The 17,422-nt window shown below is 33.3% G+C and overlaps 1 protein-coding gene across 1 annotated transcript; it reads left to right on the plus strand.

The window, feature by feature from the left end:
* The first annotated feature begins 32 nt into the window (after nt 1–32).
* LOC126728162 (uncharacterized) lies at nt 33–16,670 on the plus strand. The gene is made up of 4 exons (XM_050434030.1): nt 33–294; nt 736–1,425; nt 2,568–2,914; nt 16,338–16,670. The coding sequence occupies exons 1-4, from the start codon at nt 33–35 to the stop codon at nt 16,668–16,670; spliced, it is 1,632 nt and encodes a 543-aa protein (XP_050289987.1).
* The last annotated feature ends 752 nt before the right edge of the window (nt 16,671–17,422 follow it).

Genomic DNA, 17,422 nt, shown 5'->3' on the forward strand with positions numbered 1-17,422 from the left:
GGGTGGCTAGTATAACTAGGAATCTTGAAGCCATGGAATTAAGGAAAGTCAATGGAGTCAATATTGTGCCTAAAATGGATGAGGTTTGTATAATTTGTGAGACCATGGAACACCCTACAAATGAACGTCCTACAATTTCAGCTTTTAAAGAGGTGTTGCATGATCAAGCAAATGCAATGAACATGGTGAAAAAATCATACCCTTCCCCCTATTTAGAGACATACAATTTAGAGTGGAGGAATCACCTAAATTTTAGTTGGAGGAATGATAATGTGGTTGCACCTCCTACACATGGTTCTATAAATTTTGTTCCCTATAATCCCCCTCCAAAGAAGAGTCTTGAGGACACTTTGCAACAATTCATACAGACCCAATCCACCATTAATAATCAGAACTCACAAGCCATAAATGACATTAGGAGCACTCTCACTAAATTGACCACATCCATGAGCACAGTATAAAAGGGCAAGTTTCCATCTCAACCACAACCAAACCCCCAAGGTCAATTTTGTGTTGATGATTGTAGTTCCTTTGAAAATAAAGTGAGTCAAGTTAAATCTGTAACTACTCTTTGTAGTGGAAAAATCATTGAAAAATATATTCCTAAAAGCAACACACATGATGAATCTTCCAAAATAAAGAGTAGTGTTGAAGTCCTTGAGCCTAAATCTAATGAAATTGAAAGATGTCCTATCCCTACTCCCTTTCCCCAAAGGTTGATTCCACCTTAAAAAGTGAATCAAAATTTTAAAATCCTTGAAGTACTTAAGCAAGTTAAAGTGAACATTCCTCTTTTGGATACCATAAAACAAATTTCAACATATGCTAAAATTTTGAAATATTTGTGTACTATTAAGCGTAAGCTTGATGTACATAAGAAGGCATTTTTAACTGAACAAGTTAGTGTAATCATTCAAAACAATAGACCTCCTAAGTTCAAAGATCTAGGTTGTCCCATTATTTCATGTGTGATTGGTAATTCAAAAATAGAGAAAGCTTTGCTTGATCTTGGGGCAAGTGTGAATCTTTTGCCATATTCAGTGTATGAGCAATTAGGTCTAGGCGAGTTAAAACCCACTTCCATAATTTTACAACTTGTTGATCGATCTATGATTGTGCCAAAGGAAGTTGTTGAGGATGTTTTGGTTCAAGTGGACAAATTTTATTTTCCTGTTGACTTTATTATTTTGGACATGCATCTTGTTTCTAATGCTAATTCTCAAATATCTGTGATTTTAGGATGCCCATTTCTTGCAACTTCTAATGCATTGATAAATTGTAGAAATGGAGTCTTAAAATTATCTTTTGGGAATATGACCCTTGAGTTTAATATTTTTTATACTTGTAAGCAACCTAGGGATGAAGAGGATATGAATGAAGTTGAATTAATTGAAACACTTGTTCAAGAACAATTCAACAAAACATGTTTTTTCAAATCCATTATGTAAGGTTGAATTTAATCAACCATTTTATTGGCTTTATTCCGTGCCAAATTTGCTTGTATTTCAGCATTTAGTAACCCTGTATTTAGGTGGGTTTGTTGTAAGGGTAGTGAGTGAGATAGAGTGTTGATTGCTCAAGAGTGTGCAAGAAAATAGAGACTCGCGGTTTGTTCTCGTGGGTGGCTCGCGGCTTCAAGCCGCCAGACGCAGCACACGTGCCAAGCATGCCAGAAGGTAAACAGTCATGCTAGCTGGAGCACTACAAGACAAAACAGGACAACTGGCCATACGGTTATCTCGCGACTCGATCTTGCGACTCAGTCAAGTCGCGAGGTCAAGCCGCGAGCCACCCCTGTTTTGTAAATCCTGACGTTTCACATTCCTCTCTTACTCTAGTATAAATACCCCTTTTACCCACAAATGAAAGAGAGCTTCCAGAGAGAATTTTAAGAGAGAAACCCTAAAGAAAAACAAGATTGATTCACCCACAATCTATACATTAGAGTCTCTTCAAATTCCTCAACTTTCTTCCTCTCCATTGTCAAATCCTTGAGAGGCATTTTACCAAACCTTGTTCTCACCATATTCATCACCGTGAGAGGGCTGTTTGGATTTCTGGGAAGCAGTTAGGAAGGAACCAATCTACATTGGTTGATGCTACGGTCTAGTAGCGGAATCCGGGAAGCTAGAAAAGAAAATGGTTCGGCGCAACCTCGTTGGAGCAAGAAGCTTGGAGGGATTAGGTGCATTGGGTAGATTAGGCTTGGAGGGTCTATTGCTGTCCATGCATCCCAACTATATTTTCTAGTGGATTGTTTACCACTTGGAGGGTGGCGGAGAGGTTTTACGCCGAGGGCTTCGGTTTCCTCTTTGATAACACATCGCATGTTGTCTTTGTGTTTGCATCTTCCTTCCCTTTTATCTTTGCCTTTTATTATCTGTTGTGGGTTGTGATTTTAATTTGGCTTAGATAGTTTTTCCAATTCCATATTATAGCTTATGTTAATTTTCCGCACACTAGTTGTTTGACATAATGCTTGAATTGGTTAAGTTGTAATTTGGGGGTCTAAACGTTCAAGGGTGTTTATACACATATTTGAACTTTCACATTAGAAGCTTGTCTAGTCAATTCATGTGATTTTAATTTGGATGAGAATTCCGACATTGCCTACATTCACTGTCTTTTGGAATCTGCACAGGAATTGGAAGCGAGCAATTGGAAATTTAAATATGAGGAGTTGCCACCTCGTGAGATAAAGTTGTTGCCATCTAGTGAGCAAATACCAAAATTGGAGTTAAAGCCCTTGCTTGTTGAGCTCAAGTATTCTTTTCTAGGAATCGATGAGACTTTTCCTGTGGTAATATCTTCTAAACCTGATTCTTTGCAAGAAGGTAAGTTATTAAATGGTTTGAGAAGACATAAGAGTGCCATAGGATGGAACATAGCTAACATTAAAGGAATTAGCCCATTGGTTTGGACTCATAGGCATAGTTGTTAGTATCGTACGATACGCGATACATATCGTATCATGTGTAAAAAGTTCCGTATCATATCAGAGTATCGTTAGTGCTCATGAATTATACGATACAGTGTGTGTATAGTATGAATCGTATTGTATTGTAAAATCGTACGTATCGTACGATACATAGACAAATGCTTTAAAATGAGATTTTTTGTTAAAATTTGTGCTTTTATTTGAATCTAACAAGTTGTTAGACTTGTTTTAAACAAAAAAATATTAGGTTACTTAATTTAACCTAATAAAATAACATATTCATAAGTTTATTTTCCTCTCTTTCTTCTACAAAATTTGAACTACACAATACACACTTACACATCACTTTAATATTTACAGATTTATTTTCTATACTATGAATAAGATATTAATTGAAAATATAATTATTTTATTTTTATTTTTTTCATTATTGTTATAAGTCCAAGAAACTAGAATGCCAACAAGATTTTTTTTTTTTAATTATTAAAAAAAAGAACAAGAAGAGATAGTAAATGTTAAAGGTGATGAAGAAAATTTTAATGAAAAAATAAATTTGCAAAATAATAAATGTGATGATAGCATTGACTTAGATGTGGTTGATTAGCCAATATGATGATTATAAGAAAAGTAAATTAATTTTTGGGTCATTTGTAATATATTATCAATTTTGAATTTAAGCAATTTGAATGTATATGTTATAAACACGTGCTAGTTTGATTTATTTAGTTAGCTTGTTAAATATTATTACATAAGTGATGAATAAATTAGTTATTAACTAAGTATATTCAAAATTTATAATAAATATACCATTTATATATGTATATCTATAATTTTTTTTATAAATTTTATTAAGTGTTTGTATATTTTACGATACACGATACGATACGATATATGACACGGAAAAATAAAAACTCAATTCACGATACGATTCATGTTTTGACAACTATGCTTATAGGATTTATTTAGAGGACAATGCTAAACCATCTAGGGAGACGCAACATAGGTTGAACCCTACAATGAAAGAGATAGTTAGTATTGAAGTGCTTAAAGTGTTAAATGTGGGTATTATATACCCCATCACAGATAGTAAATGGGTAAGTCCTACTTAAGTGGTGCCTAAGAAATTTGGAATAACTGTGGTAAAAAATGAGAATAATGAGTTAATTCCAACTCGTGTCACCGCAGGTTGGTGCATGTGTATTGATTATAGAAAATTGAATGCAGTCACTAGGAAAGATCACTTCCCTTTACCTTTCTTGGATCAAGTTTTAGACAGAGTAGTGGGTCATGAGTACTATTACTTTTTAGATGGGTATTCTGGGTACTATCAAATTGAAATTGCACTTGAAGATCAAGAGAAAGCCACATTTAATTGTCCTTTTGGTACTTTTGCATCTAGGAGGATGCCATTTGGTTTATGTAATGCACCTGCCAATTTTCAAAGATGCATGCTAAGTATTTTTAGTGACATGGTAGAGCATTATTTAGAGGTTTTCATGGATGATTTTCATGTTTTTGGTAACTCCTTTGATGAATGTCTTTCTAATTTGCAAAAAGTCTTAACTAGGTGTGAAGAAAAGAATTTACTACTAAATTGGGAAAAGTGTCATTTCATGGTCACAAAAAGGGATTGCATTAGGCCACATTGTTTCTTTAAAAGTCATAGAGGGTTATTTTCTTTAGATCTCATTTTTCATTTGGAAGAACATAACTTTGTTGTTGCTTAGTCTCATTATTCTTTGATTTGGTCGAATGCTAAGAATTCATCAATTTTATGCCACACTTGAATACGTTAAAGTCATGGATTTTGAACAACTATCCCAATCCTTAAGAGATGATTTTAGGCCATCTTTGTTAATTTTGAGCCTTTATTATTTTCTTCTTCATACATTACCGGAAGTCACCCATTTGAGCCTATTATTTTAGCCATTCTTTCTCAAACCCTTTCCTAAAGTGTTCCAAGAATGAATGCAATCAAATTGTCTTATTGCGGTAAATTTGTGGTGAAATAACTGGAAGAAAAGGAGGACTCACTTAAAAAAAAAAAAAAAAAAAAAAAAAAAAAAAAAAAAAAGAGTCATAAACAGAAAAGGAAAAATGTTGAAAAAAAAGGAATCTGAAAGAGGAAGAAATAGAGAATGAATTTGTTGATGAAATTTTGAAGAAAAAAGAAAGAAAGTGAAATTGCAATATTCAAGAAACATGATAGGATAAATCAATTGTCATATACTCAAAAGAAGTTGTCTCTCTAATTATTCTTGGGAACACTTTTATTTTTAATAATCTTTGTTCTAAATTCCTCCTCTTTACCCTACATTACATCCCAATGAAAGTCCTATTTGATCTTAAGGAAGGTATGGTTTGGATCTTGACATGACTAATCAATATGTGAGGTGTAATATTCTTAGTGTTTGGCATCCTTTCATGAGACTATAAATGTCCTTTATTTTGCTTCACCATTCTTCATCTTATTTATATGTGAGATATTAGTCTTTGTTTTACATTATTATGCTCGCATATGTTTGAGAGTGTTACACCCTTTTTGGAGTGATTTTATTTGTTGAGTGTTAACAACTTGGAGATTTGAGTTGAAGCATAACTTTGGATAGAAATTCAAGACATATCTTATCTTAAGACTAAGGTTATGTTTGTGTTGGCTAAACTATTCACACACTGAGTATTGATGGCATGTGGAATATCTTTGGTGGTTATTAGTGTTTTGACCTTTGATTAACTATTTCTACTAAAGTAATATTTTTTTGTTATTTTGTGTCTTTGTCTCGAGTCGATTAAATTGCTAGGGACTAGCAATGAGCTAATTGGGGAGTGTGATAATAGCTTAATTTTGCATATTTATATCATGATTAGAAAGAATTACCATTTTTATTTTGAGTTAATTTATGCATTTTATAGTTGGTTTTGGAATAACACTGAATAATCAATTTTATGCTTAATTGAATTTTAATGCGTGAATTTGTCTTTTGTAGGATAATGAAATTAAATGAGTGGATTTGTGCAAAGAAGAAATCTAAGGGAATTTACTTTTAAAAGGGCCATGATGAAGTCAAAGAAGGCCAACCCAATTAAATTTGAGTCCAATTGGAGCAAGGAATCAAAGGAAATTTGCACCAAATCCAAGTCCAATTCGGATTAGGATTCTAGCCTGCACATCAATTAGTATTTGGAGCATATCTTTCAGTTTAGATTTCCAATCGAGATGATTCAAGTTAGAATGGAAAGTTAACTTAAAGAGATACAACTTTGTAATTTACCAAAAGTCCTAATTCTGAAGTTAAATGGGCTAAAAATGTCGGTTAAGTGAAGCCTAAAAGCTTGGGATTTTTTACAAATGGGAATTCAAAATGTAATAGGATTCCTTGACCTATTTATAAGCTCTTTAGGGCAAAATTTAGGGGAGAGCAGACATAGAACTTAATTTAGGTTTTCTTAAAGTTTCTTTATAGCTTTTGGAGTTTTATTTGTGTTATGGCTTGCTAGAAACCTTGCTAAGGTAAGGGGTGAAATCCAATTGTTTATTGGTATGTTCTTAACAATTATTTTATGGTTTTAATGCTTATGTTATTATGTTTTTGATTGATTTACTCATCTAGAAAAGTGTTTAGTTCTGTATAATTCTTTGATTTATCGTAGACTCTGGGCATGTTAAATGCTTAATATTCCCTGTGAACTCATTCACTAGTTTTGTTTTGCCTAAAATCAACCAATTTCATGAAACTACCTTAAACAATTAATTCTTGAGTTTTTATTGTTAAATCATGCGACTAAGATCATCCTTCACATTAATTTTAGTTTAGTTATAAAATAAATATTGTTAAGATTACCAATAGATGTGTTGTGTGTGGATCCTTAAAACTTAGTGCCTTAATATATTGTTATTTTCTCTCAATTTAAATTAACTTTACTAAACCATAAAAAAAAAAAATCTCTTCAATTAAACTTTATTATTTTAGTTTTATTCCCTTGTGGTTTGCTAAGCAATTCCCTTTTTCATGTGAATTTGACCTCGGACTTACAAAGTTATTACGACAATCCTGCACTTGGGAGCATTATTTAAGTTGCAGCATATGTAAAATTGTTTACATATACAACCCCAAATAATACTTGGTTTTTGTGGTTTGGAGTTGTAAAATAGTTTTTTTTTTTTGGAGTTTTCGCAACTCCAATGCTAATGCTCTTAGCATTTGAGTTTGTAAAAAAATATCTATTTTATCTACATAACACATCCTTCTACAATTCACACATATCTCATTTCTTACTTTCACATCACATTCAAACCTATTAATTTATTTATTCATTTCTCTCTCTGTTTCGCTCTCTATCTTAGCTAACACTATTTGATAGTAATTTTACTCTTCTTCACAACAAACCTAGTAGATTGTAACAAAACCCATCAAACCCACCATCATAATAACCACCATGACCCAAACCTAGGAGCAAATTACAAACCACCATGACCCAGCCACAACCAGGACCCATGACCTCCACCATAAATGCCACCTCGACCTAAGACCCACAGCCTCCACCACAATGATGAATCTCCACGCAGATCTGAGAGAGTGAGAGAGAGGAATGAGAGATAGATTAAGTGCCAGAGAAAGAGAGAGAGATGAAGACACAGAGAGGAGAGAGAAACCAAGAAAGAGAGAAGAGAGGGAGGCTAAGATGAGAGAGAGAGAAGATTGTCAGGGAGAGAGAGTCTAGTTTATGATTGAAAATGAATCTTGTCAAATATACAAATACAACACAATCATTTTTAGTTATGAATATTGTCAAAACTAGATTTTATAACAAAATGAAAGATAATTTTCTAATAGACTCTTTAATTTTGTACACTGAAAATAAAATTTCTTTGATATTTAATACAACACAATCATAGTTGTTTTTCCATAATTTAAAATTGTGTCAAGATCCATTTTAATAGATCATAAATGATTGAATTAGAAATGTATTAAGAATAGGGATGGCAATGCGGTGGGGTGGAGTCGAAGGATGGGGTTTTCACCCCGCCGTGCTTGGTTTTGTCTTACCTTGTCTCTGCTTCGGATGGTGGGGCAAACTACCTTATCCCATCCTCATTCTTTGGGAATTCATGGGGATTTGCCCCTCCCCACAAAATTTGATTTCGTGTTAATATGTCACACCTCGCCCCACACCTACTACAATTTGTTTTTTTTTTTTTTTTTTTTTTTTTATAAAACTTGTTTCATTAATTTAAATATACTTGAAATTACAATTAAGTTTATCACATCAAATTAAACTAATTTTTATTAAAATCTGAATAATATTATCAAAAGTTTTTAACAAGACAAAATTACAATAAAACTAAAAAAAAAAATCTTAATAATACAAACAAAGTCTTTAACACTGATAGGACAAGAATGTATTGACCCATTGTGATGAATTAACCAATTAATTAGCCAAGTTAATTAATTAATTCAATTAGCATACAATATGCGTGGCAGCACAAACAAATCACCAACTAAGTTAATATCCAGTGGAAAATAAAGTTGATACGGTGATTTGTTTACGAATGGGGAAAACCACAAAGGCAAAAACCCCACTAGGTGATTTTAAGGTCACCACTCCCGAGAATCTACTATTATCACAACAAGCAGTTACAAGTAAAGGAATCCTAGTACCTTATACCAACCTACAATTGAACTCTTATCCCAATACACAATTGAACTTGTTCTGTAGTGACAATCTCTCCTTTTCAATGCACGGCTCCCAGTATGTGACTAACCATCAACTTGAGAAGGATGTTGGCTGCAAAGTTCTTCAGTTCATCAACACGATGAAGATCACGAAGCTCCTTGGTTACAAAACCCTACAACGTTCAAATGCAGTAGCTTCTTCAAGAGAAAGATGAACTAGGGCATATGTCTCCGGTCACAATATGCTTGTGAAAAACCTTTGCATCAAGTTGCACTGACTTGTATCAGCTGTGATGGCCCTTAAAATAATTCTTATATATGTTTAGGGTTGTGAGAAAAGAAAGCCTAAACAAGTATACATGGATATGTGTGAAATCAGATCTGGAAAACTAATTTTTGTAAATCTCGATAGATAGGTTATCTATCGAGCAGTTGTCGAGCATCAGGCTGAAGATCCCTTTTAAACCTCGATAGATGGTATCTATCGAGCTAGCTGTCGAGTTTTAAAATCTAGCACTTCTTCACTTGATTTTTGGATGGATTTGCATGGCTTCAATACTTGGAATTGAACTCTTGTTCGTTGAAGTATTGAACACATCCTAGATCTACCAAATTAAAGGTTAAGTACATTTTGTCAAAGGATTAGTCAATTCTAAAAGACATATGTTCTTAACATGATTCACATATGTCCTAACAAACACAAATAGAGCAAGGTAGAGCAGGATTAAAAAGTCTAAACTAATCCCTGACCAACTCCAGGGTGTGTGGAAAAATCTTGCCCTACCTCACCCCCCCCCCCCCCACCTTTTCCCACCACCTTCACGGGAAGGGGAAAACCCATAAAGGGCATAGCAGGGTGGGACGGAGAAAAATTGTCATCCTTAATTAAGAAACATCCCTTTTATATATTTTCTTTTGTTAATATTGAATTTTTGTTTTATTTTTTATATATTAATTTATTTTTTAAATTTTAGTATATTATTTATTCTCAAATATTCAATTTTTTTCATTCTTTGACCCTCAATAAAAAATTTTAAAAAAAATTATTGAGTCGGTCCTAGTCTATAAACAACTCATGAATTATGGTATTGTTCCATTTCATGAAATTCTAGGAGAAGTGACAAAAATATAAATAGTACAATTCATGAAAGTATTATGAATATGGCCACAAATTTGGGTAATTACAAAATATCATGTGATTACAATAAATGTGTATTTTTTTTTATCTTTTATATAATAATAAGTTTCATTAATTAAAATTAGTGTAAAAATAGAAAAGTGCGCATTTATTGCAGTCCCACAATATTTTATAATTTTCCCACAAAATATTGTGTTATCCAATGTTGTACTATATGTGTACAAGGGCCAAAATGGCCAAATACCACCTTTTTTGGAAATTTTTAGCAAAAAAACACTGTTTCGGAAATAAATGGCAAACTACCACTTTTTCTAGAACTCGAGTTTCAGAAACTCGAGTTCCTCATCAATTCTGCCACCGTGGCACTGCTGAGCTAGAATTTGTGCGATTAAAAAAAATTATGTGGTACTCGAGCTTGGTAAACTCGAGTTCCATGCAACACAATACTTGAGTATACCAGGCTCGAGTACCTTATATAAAAAAAATTACGTTTATGTTTATTTCTATGGTACTCGAGCTTGGTGAGCTCGAGTACCTTGTAAGGAACTCGAATTTAGTAAACTCGAGTTCCTAATAACCTTTTTTTTGGGGGGGGGGGGGGGATAATCGACAAATAAACATAACATAAAAATAAGTAGCTTTTTTTTATGTTTTTATTTATTAAAATAGAAGCATTGTAAAATATAGAGATTTTAATTTCAAAATACTTTTTTTTTTTGGGATAATTGACAAATAAAACATAAACATAAAAATAAGTAGCTTTTTTATGTTTTTATTTATTTAAATAGAAGCATTGTAAAATATAGAGATTTTAAATCTAGAACAAAGAACCACCAAAATAAAAAATTGAGCGGCATTGTGTGACAAGCAACATAAATTGAGCGGCATTGTTACTGTATATTCGAATCTGCTTACTGCATTCATAAAATCTGTTTTCTACATTAACTAAAATTGTTTATTGTTTTCTCATAAAAATTGTTCACTGTTTTCTACATAAACTATTTCTAGCATTCTGCATAAAATTATTTTCCTTTTCTATTCACTATTTAAAAAATTGTTCACCGCTTTCTCATAAAACACCTAGTGAAATCGTGTTTTCTAAATTTAAAAGCCAAATCTGAATGCTTTTTCATGTTTGAATTTCACAATAATCGAATCATTTTTTCTGAATTGATAAAATTTGTTTCTACATTAATAAAATTTGCTCTCTGCACATCATGTTTACTGTATATTCGAATCTACTTACTGCATTTATAAAATCTATTTTCTGCATTAATTAAAACTATTCATTGTTTTTTCATAAAAATTGTTCACTGTTTTCTACATAAACTATTTCTACGATTTTGCATAAAATTATTTTCTGTTTAGCATTATTTAAAAAATTGTTCACTCTATTTTCTACGTAAATTATTCTCTGTTCTTCACTATTCAAAAAATTGTTTACCCCCCCCCCCCCCCCAAAAAAAAGGTTATTATGAACTCGAGTTCCTTACAAGGTACTCGAGCTCACCAAGCTCAAGTACCATAGAAATAAACATAAACATAATTTTTTTTATAAAAGGTACTCGAGCCTGGTATACTCAAGTATTGTGTTGCATGGAACTCGAGTTTACCAAGCTCGAGTACAACATAATTTTTTTTAATCGCACAAATTCCAGCTCAGCAGTGCCACGGTGGTAGAACTGATGAGGAACTCGAGTTTCTGAAACTCGAGTTCTAGAAAAAGTGGTAGTTTGCCATTTATTTCCGAAATAGTGTTTTTTTGCTAAAAATTTCCAAAAAAGGTGGTATTTGGCCATTTTGGCCCGTGTACAAGATATGCTTACTGTTTTGCTTAGGTTGGCCTATTCAACCCAATCAATATGCTTCTGCGGGACAATTTTGAATGATTCAAAATTTCAAATAAAATCTTCTGGATGTTGAGGTTTTAGTTTTACGAATAAGCCATTTCTAACCATTAGCTGTGAGTCTGCGATGTCAGTCCAAACACAACAATAACCATTTCTATCAACAATATAAGTTTTCTAGCTTGTCAATTTCTCTTTTTCTTTCCCTATTAAACGTGATACTTATCTTGTAGCTACTAATCAGGTTTCCTTAATGTTTCCTCAACTAACCTCTTTTCGGAGTCTCTCTCTCTCTCTCTCTCTCTCTCTCTCTCTCTCTCAACTTGATGTAGTCATGTTCAATGCTTTTTTTTTTTTTTGAGAAATCATTACAACAAGTTGCTAACCACGCAGCTCAAATCCTTTCTCCCCTAGACCCCCAAGCACTTTGTACATGAGGAGGTACCAAATGTGCTGTACATGACGTATGCAAGTTAGAAAATCAATTATCCATATAGAATGACCCAAGTACAATTTATTTTTTTATTTTTATAATTTCATAATTGAAGGTGACAAATTTTGAATTCTAAAGGTTTTTACGTGAGATACTAAAATGTGTCAACTAGTTAAATTATAAGGCCCTTACCTTGTTTATAAGTAGTTCTCTGATATTTTCTCTTGAAAGCATCGTTTGAACCAAATGGTTGGGTGTTATAATACCGTAATATAGTATTTATTATAAACTATGCAAAGATGTCAACTTAATAATGGGACTCTACAAGTATAAGTGCTTGTGGGGTGTGGGGGTAAAGGGCAGGGTTCAAGTCTCTAAGAGGGAGCTTGACACACATATACACTTAGATTAGGATAGAGTAGAATTTCTATCTTATATAATATATATATAATGGGACTCTATTTAATATTTTGAAATTTTAATTTGAGCAACAATTCTCACTTGTTAAGCAATGGCCAAAGTTTTTCGAAGGCAAAAATATCATTCTGGTCCATACATTTTGGGTCAATTTCCATTTTGGTCTCTCTTTTTTTTTCCTATTTTTTTCTCCATAACTAAAAACTTGTTCGCAATTTAGTTCCTACCATTATCTCATTAATGGAAATAACCTACGTGGCAGATGGACAACATTGCTAGTAGAGACTTGATGTTGACATGGCTATTATAATAATATTAAAATTTATTTGGAATTTAAAATATGCCATGTTAACATTTTATTTTATTTTTAAATTAAAAAACAAAGAACTTTTAATTTCTCAATTTTAATTTAAATTGGAAAAAATGAAAAAGAAATAAACCTTTTCCATTTTAAAGATTGAGAAAAAAATTTATAATAACTTTCTCAACTTTTCTTAAGCTTTCTTGGCAACCAAACACAAAACATAAATTAAATCTCTCAAGTTATAATGTTAAAAAATATCTCAAGTTCTCTCTCTCTCTCTCTCTCTAAATCTTGGCCAAAAACCCAACTCTCTCTCTCTAAACACATGGCCAAAACAAGCGGTGGCTTTCTCTCTAAACCCATGATTAAAAATCCAATGGTAAGGGTTGACCTGGTTTTAGGATTTAGGTTTAATTGTTTGATCTAGGGGGGGTGGGGGGAGGTGAGGTTTGAGTGTTTGAGAATTTTTGTTTGGGTTGGTTGTATTTTTAGATTGATTTGGTACTTTGGGGTATTGGAATTGATGATTTTGCTTGGTTTTGAGAAAATGAGGGCTTTGGGATTTATAATTTTGTTTTTGAGTTGAATTTTCTAGGTTTTTTGTGTGTTTGTTTCCTAATAAAATTTATGGGTTTGTTGAAGATTAGTTTGGCTGTTGGGTTTATGGGTTTGATTTGCTAGAGGTTTCGTTGTTGATTGTGTTAAAATTTGTTAAGTTTGATCATGACTGGATTGGCTAGCTGGGTATGTCTTGATGTTAGGACATATGTATATCATGTTAGGAACATATGTCAATATAGAATTTGCTAATCCTTTGACAAAACGCACTTTACTTGTAATTGGATAGATCTATGATGTGTTTAATGCTTTAAGGAACAAGGTTTCAAGTTTAAGTGTTAAAACCATGCAAGTCTATCCAAAAATCAAGTGAAGAAGTGCTGGATTTTAAAGCTCGACAGCTAGTATCTATCGAGGTTTAAAAAGCTGTTTAAGCCTAATGCTCGACAGCTGCTTGATAGATAGGATATTTGTCAAGGTTTATAAAAATCAGTTTTTCAGATCTGATTTCACTCCAATTCTTGAATAGATGTTTGGGCTTTCTTTTCTCACAACTCTAAACATATATAAAGATTGTTTTAAGGGACGTCGCAATTGATGCAACTCAATGCAAAAGTTTTTCACAGGCATATTGTGAACCAGAGACACATGCCCTAGTTCATTTTTCTATTCAAGAAGCTGTTGTATTTGTACACCGTAGGGTTTTGTAACCAAGGAGCTTCGTGATCTTCATCGTGTTGATGAACTGAAGAACTTTGCAGTCAACATCTTTCTCAAGTTGGTGAGTAAGCTGCATATTGGGATTCATGCATCGAATTGGTTAGTCACGTACTGGGAGCCGTGCATTGAAAGGAGAGATTGTCACTATAGAACAAGTCCAATTGGGTATTGGGGTAAGAGTTCAACTGTAGGTTGGTATAAGGTACTGGGATTCCTTTACTTGTAACTGCTTGTTGTGATAATAGTGAATTCTCGAGAGTGGTGACCTTAAAATCACCTGGTGGAGTTTTTGCTGTGTAGGTTTTCTCCATTCATAAACAAATCACCATGTCAATCTATTTTCCACTGCATTCTTAACTTAGTTGGTGATTTGTTTGTGCTACCACACTTATTGCATGATAATTGAATTAATTAATTAACTTGGCTAATTAATTGGTTAATTCATCACAAGGGGTGAATACATTTTTGGCCTATCAAGTGGTATCAGAGTAGGCACACTTTGATCAGGGTTAATCTTTGTTGTGTGATCCATTGACTCCTGTTGTCATGGCTGCAACTAGCTTGGAAAGATCTTTGTTTTCAAATACATCTTGAATTCTAATATCTACTTGTTTGAGTGTATCAAAAAATACAAGTCTAAAAGTTATTTGAATTCTATCATGATGATTATTGGAAAAGATCTCAGCTTGACAAAGAAGAAACTAGACTGTCTCAGAATGAAAATGTGCAAAGGAGTTCGTTAGAGAAGAGTGAAAGTTAAAGGCTTTGTTCATAAAAGGTAAATGAGAGAAAACACCATTCCCACTGATTTGTCATCTAAGCATGAAGTGTGCTTTATGATGAAGTCCGCATTTAAGGTTATGGACACGTGTTTGTGGTACCTGTTGGGGTTTATGCCCTAAAATCCAATTTATTGGCATGTCATAAATGATTAAATTGTTTAATTATATAAGACTATATATAAATGAACTAATGGGACATTATTATAGTCCTTGAGATGCATTGTATGTGATTTAGTCACAGAAAATATATATCACAAGTTCCTTGTAAACTCAAAATATAGTTCATAGTCAGTGATGAAATTGGGCATTTCATCTGTGAAGACTATTGCACATCAACTAAGATGATTTGTCTTGATCATGGAAGTGGAGACTTCTACTTGATGTGTTGATGTGTCTTAAGAGTTAAGACATATTGAACTCAACCACTGTGAGATTAATTATTCAATTAACAACCGTCACCTGAATAATCAATCTCACGACTTCTAATTTCATAGACTCTCAATTTTGAGAGGATGGTGAACCCGATCATGAAATGTAGGTTACTTTGATATATCAGGAGTGAGATTTATATTCGTGGTCAAAACCTCAGTATGTTGTGTAACCACACGTAGTGTTGAGGGAACACATATTCTCAAGATGGAATCCATAATCTCTTTTTATAGAGACACGAAATATCCGCTTGAGATAAGTTTAATGGGAACTAGTTATTCACGGCACCCACTTTAGTAAGGAGTTACTAAAGATTATATTTATTGAAATCGGATTTCAATAAATGTGAATAACTAAAAGATTAAACTGGGTAGTCAAGGATAGAATAGTTGTTTACAAAGTGATAGTTCTTTATGACTTTGTTTACTATGGATATTTCATAGAGGGGTCAAATGATATCATTAGAGTCTTGGGATATAATTTATTAATAAGGCCTAGAGTTCAATTATATTTATATAGTGGTATTAAATATAATTAATGGTAATTTTGGACTTGTCAAGAGTTGATAGAAAAGCCCAAGGTCCATTAGAGCTAAAGTTTTATTTGTTCCCTTTGGTCCCATCTCAAGCCACAAACTAAGCCCAATTGGGTAGGCCCAAAAGGCTAACCCAATTAGATAATCAGTTTTTATTAAATAAGAGTTATTAAATAAAGTAACTACTAAGGTAGTTAGTATGTACGTATGAAGAAAAGAAAAGAAAACAGTTTTTCTCTACAAGGAGAAGAAGAAGAACTTTCTTTGAGATTTAACGTACATAAAGACTGATTGAAAGGCCACACTTCTTGGACACCATGTGGAATTAAGATGAAGATTAAAGGTATTCTCAAGTCTTGGTTTTGAATTTCACAGCATCAGGGTACGCTTTCTATTCTTTGTTCTAGAATTCAAGGTTACATGTTATCTCTCATGAATGAAGTAGATCCGTGATTGTTGCTTCCGTTGTGTGTTTTATATGAGATGCAAATCCAGATTTTCCTACAGTACCTTGACAGCGATTGCTCAAGACATATGACTGGAGACTGATCTCTCTTCAAGGTTTTCGAGTCTAAGAAAGGTGGCAATGTCACTTTTGGTGATGGGAGCAAATCACAGATTAAAAGAAAGGGAATCATCTCTTTACCTGGACTACTAGACATTGCAAATGTTCTATATGTCGAAGGCTTGAGAGTGAACCTGTTGAGCATAAGTCAAATATGTGATCAAGACTTTATGGTACTATTCTCAAAAGGGAAATGCCTTGTCATGGATGAGTCTGGAAAGAAACTTAAAAGTGGTGTTCGCACTCTAGACAATTGTTATGGTTTGGTTCTTGATGCCGATATTGTGTGCAATAGCATTCGTTTACCAAATGAAGATCTATGGCACTAAAGGATGGGACATGCTAGTTACAAACATCTTTCAATTATATCTAAGCATGAGTCAGTCTTGGAGATATTAAAGCTCAGTAGAGTAAACAATGTGGTGTGTGGACCATGTTAGCTTGGAAAACAAAAGAAATCTAAACATTCGGGTACTCAGACATCCGCTACATCTAGACCATTGGAGATACTACATCTGGATCTCATGGGTCGAACCAGAACCAAGTCTCTTGGTGGAAAGAGATACATCATTGTTGTGGTAGATGACTTCACTAGGTACACTTGGGTCATCATCCTACGATCCAAGTTTGATGCTCCTGAGCACATTGAAGCCTTGTGCACAAGATTGTAGAATGAGAAGTGTTTGAAGATTGATCAAATTTGAAGTGATCACGGTAAAGAATTTGAGAACTCATACATGGAGTCCTTTTACACTAAATCAGGTATATCTCAAGAATTCTTTGCTCCTATTACACCTCAGCAGAATGGTGTAGTAAAAAGAAAGAACATGGTTATTCAAGAGATGGCTAAAGCCATGTTGTACAACAAGGATGTGGCTAGAAACTTGTGGGGAGAATTCGTTAACACTGCATGTCATATGGTTAATAGAGTGTACTTTAGACCCGGTACCAAAAAGACTCCCTATAAGCTATGGAAGGGAAGGAAGCCAAATGTTAAGTATTTCAAAAATTTTGGAAGTACATGTTTCATTCTCATGGATAGAAAGAATGTGGGAAAGTTTGATTCTCGAAGCAATAAAGG

This window comes from Quercus robur, chromosome 5, assembly GCF_932294415.1.
Source record: "Quercus robur chromosome 5, dhQueRobu3.1, whole genome shotgun sequence".
In the NCBI taxonomy this organism is placed as follows: Eukaryota; Viridiplantae; Streptophyta; class Magnoliopsida; order Fagales; family Fagaceae; genus Quercus; species Quercus robur.

Excerpts from the sequence above, each read along its gene's own strand:
- LOC126728162 (XM_050434030.1), top strand. The coding sequence starts at position 33 with ATGGAATTAAGGAAAGTCAATGGAGTCAATATTGTGCCTAAAATGGAT. Across the intron at positions 295-735 it reads GGTTGCACCTCCTACACATG|TGAATCAAAATTTTAAAATC; the intron begins GTTCTATAAATT and ends CACCTTAAAAAG. Across the intron at positions 1,426-2,567 it reads AGAACAATTCAACAAAACAT|TCAATTCATGTGATTTTAAT; the intron begins GTTTTTTCAAAT and ends AAGCTTGTCTAG.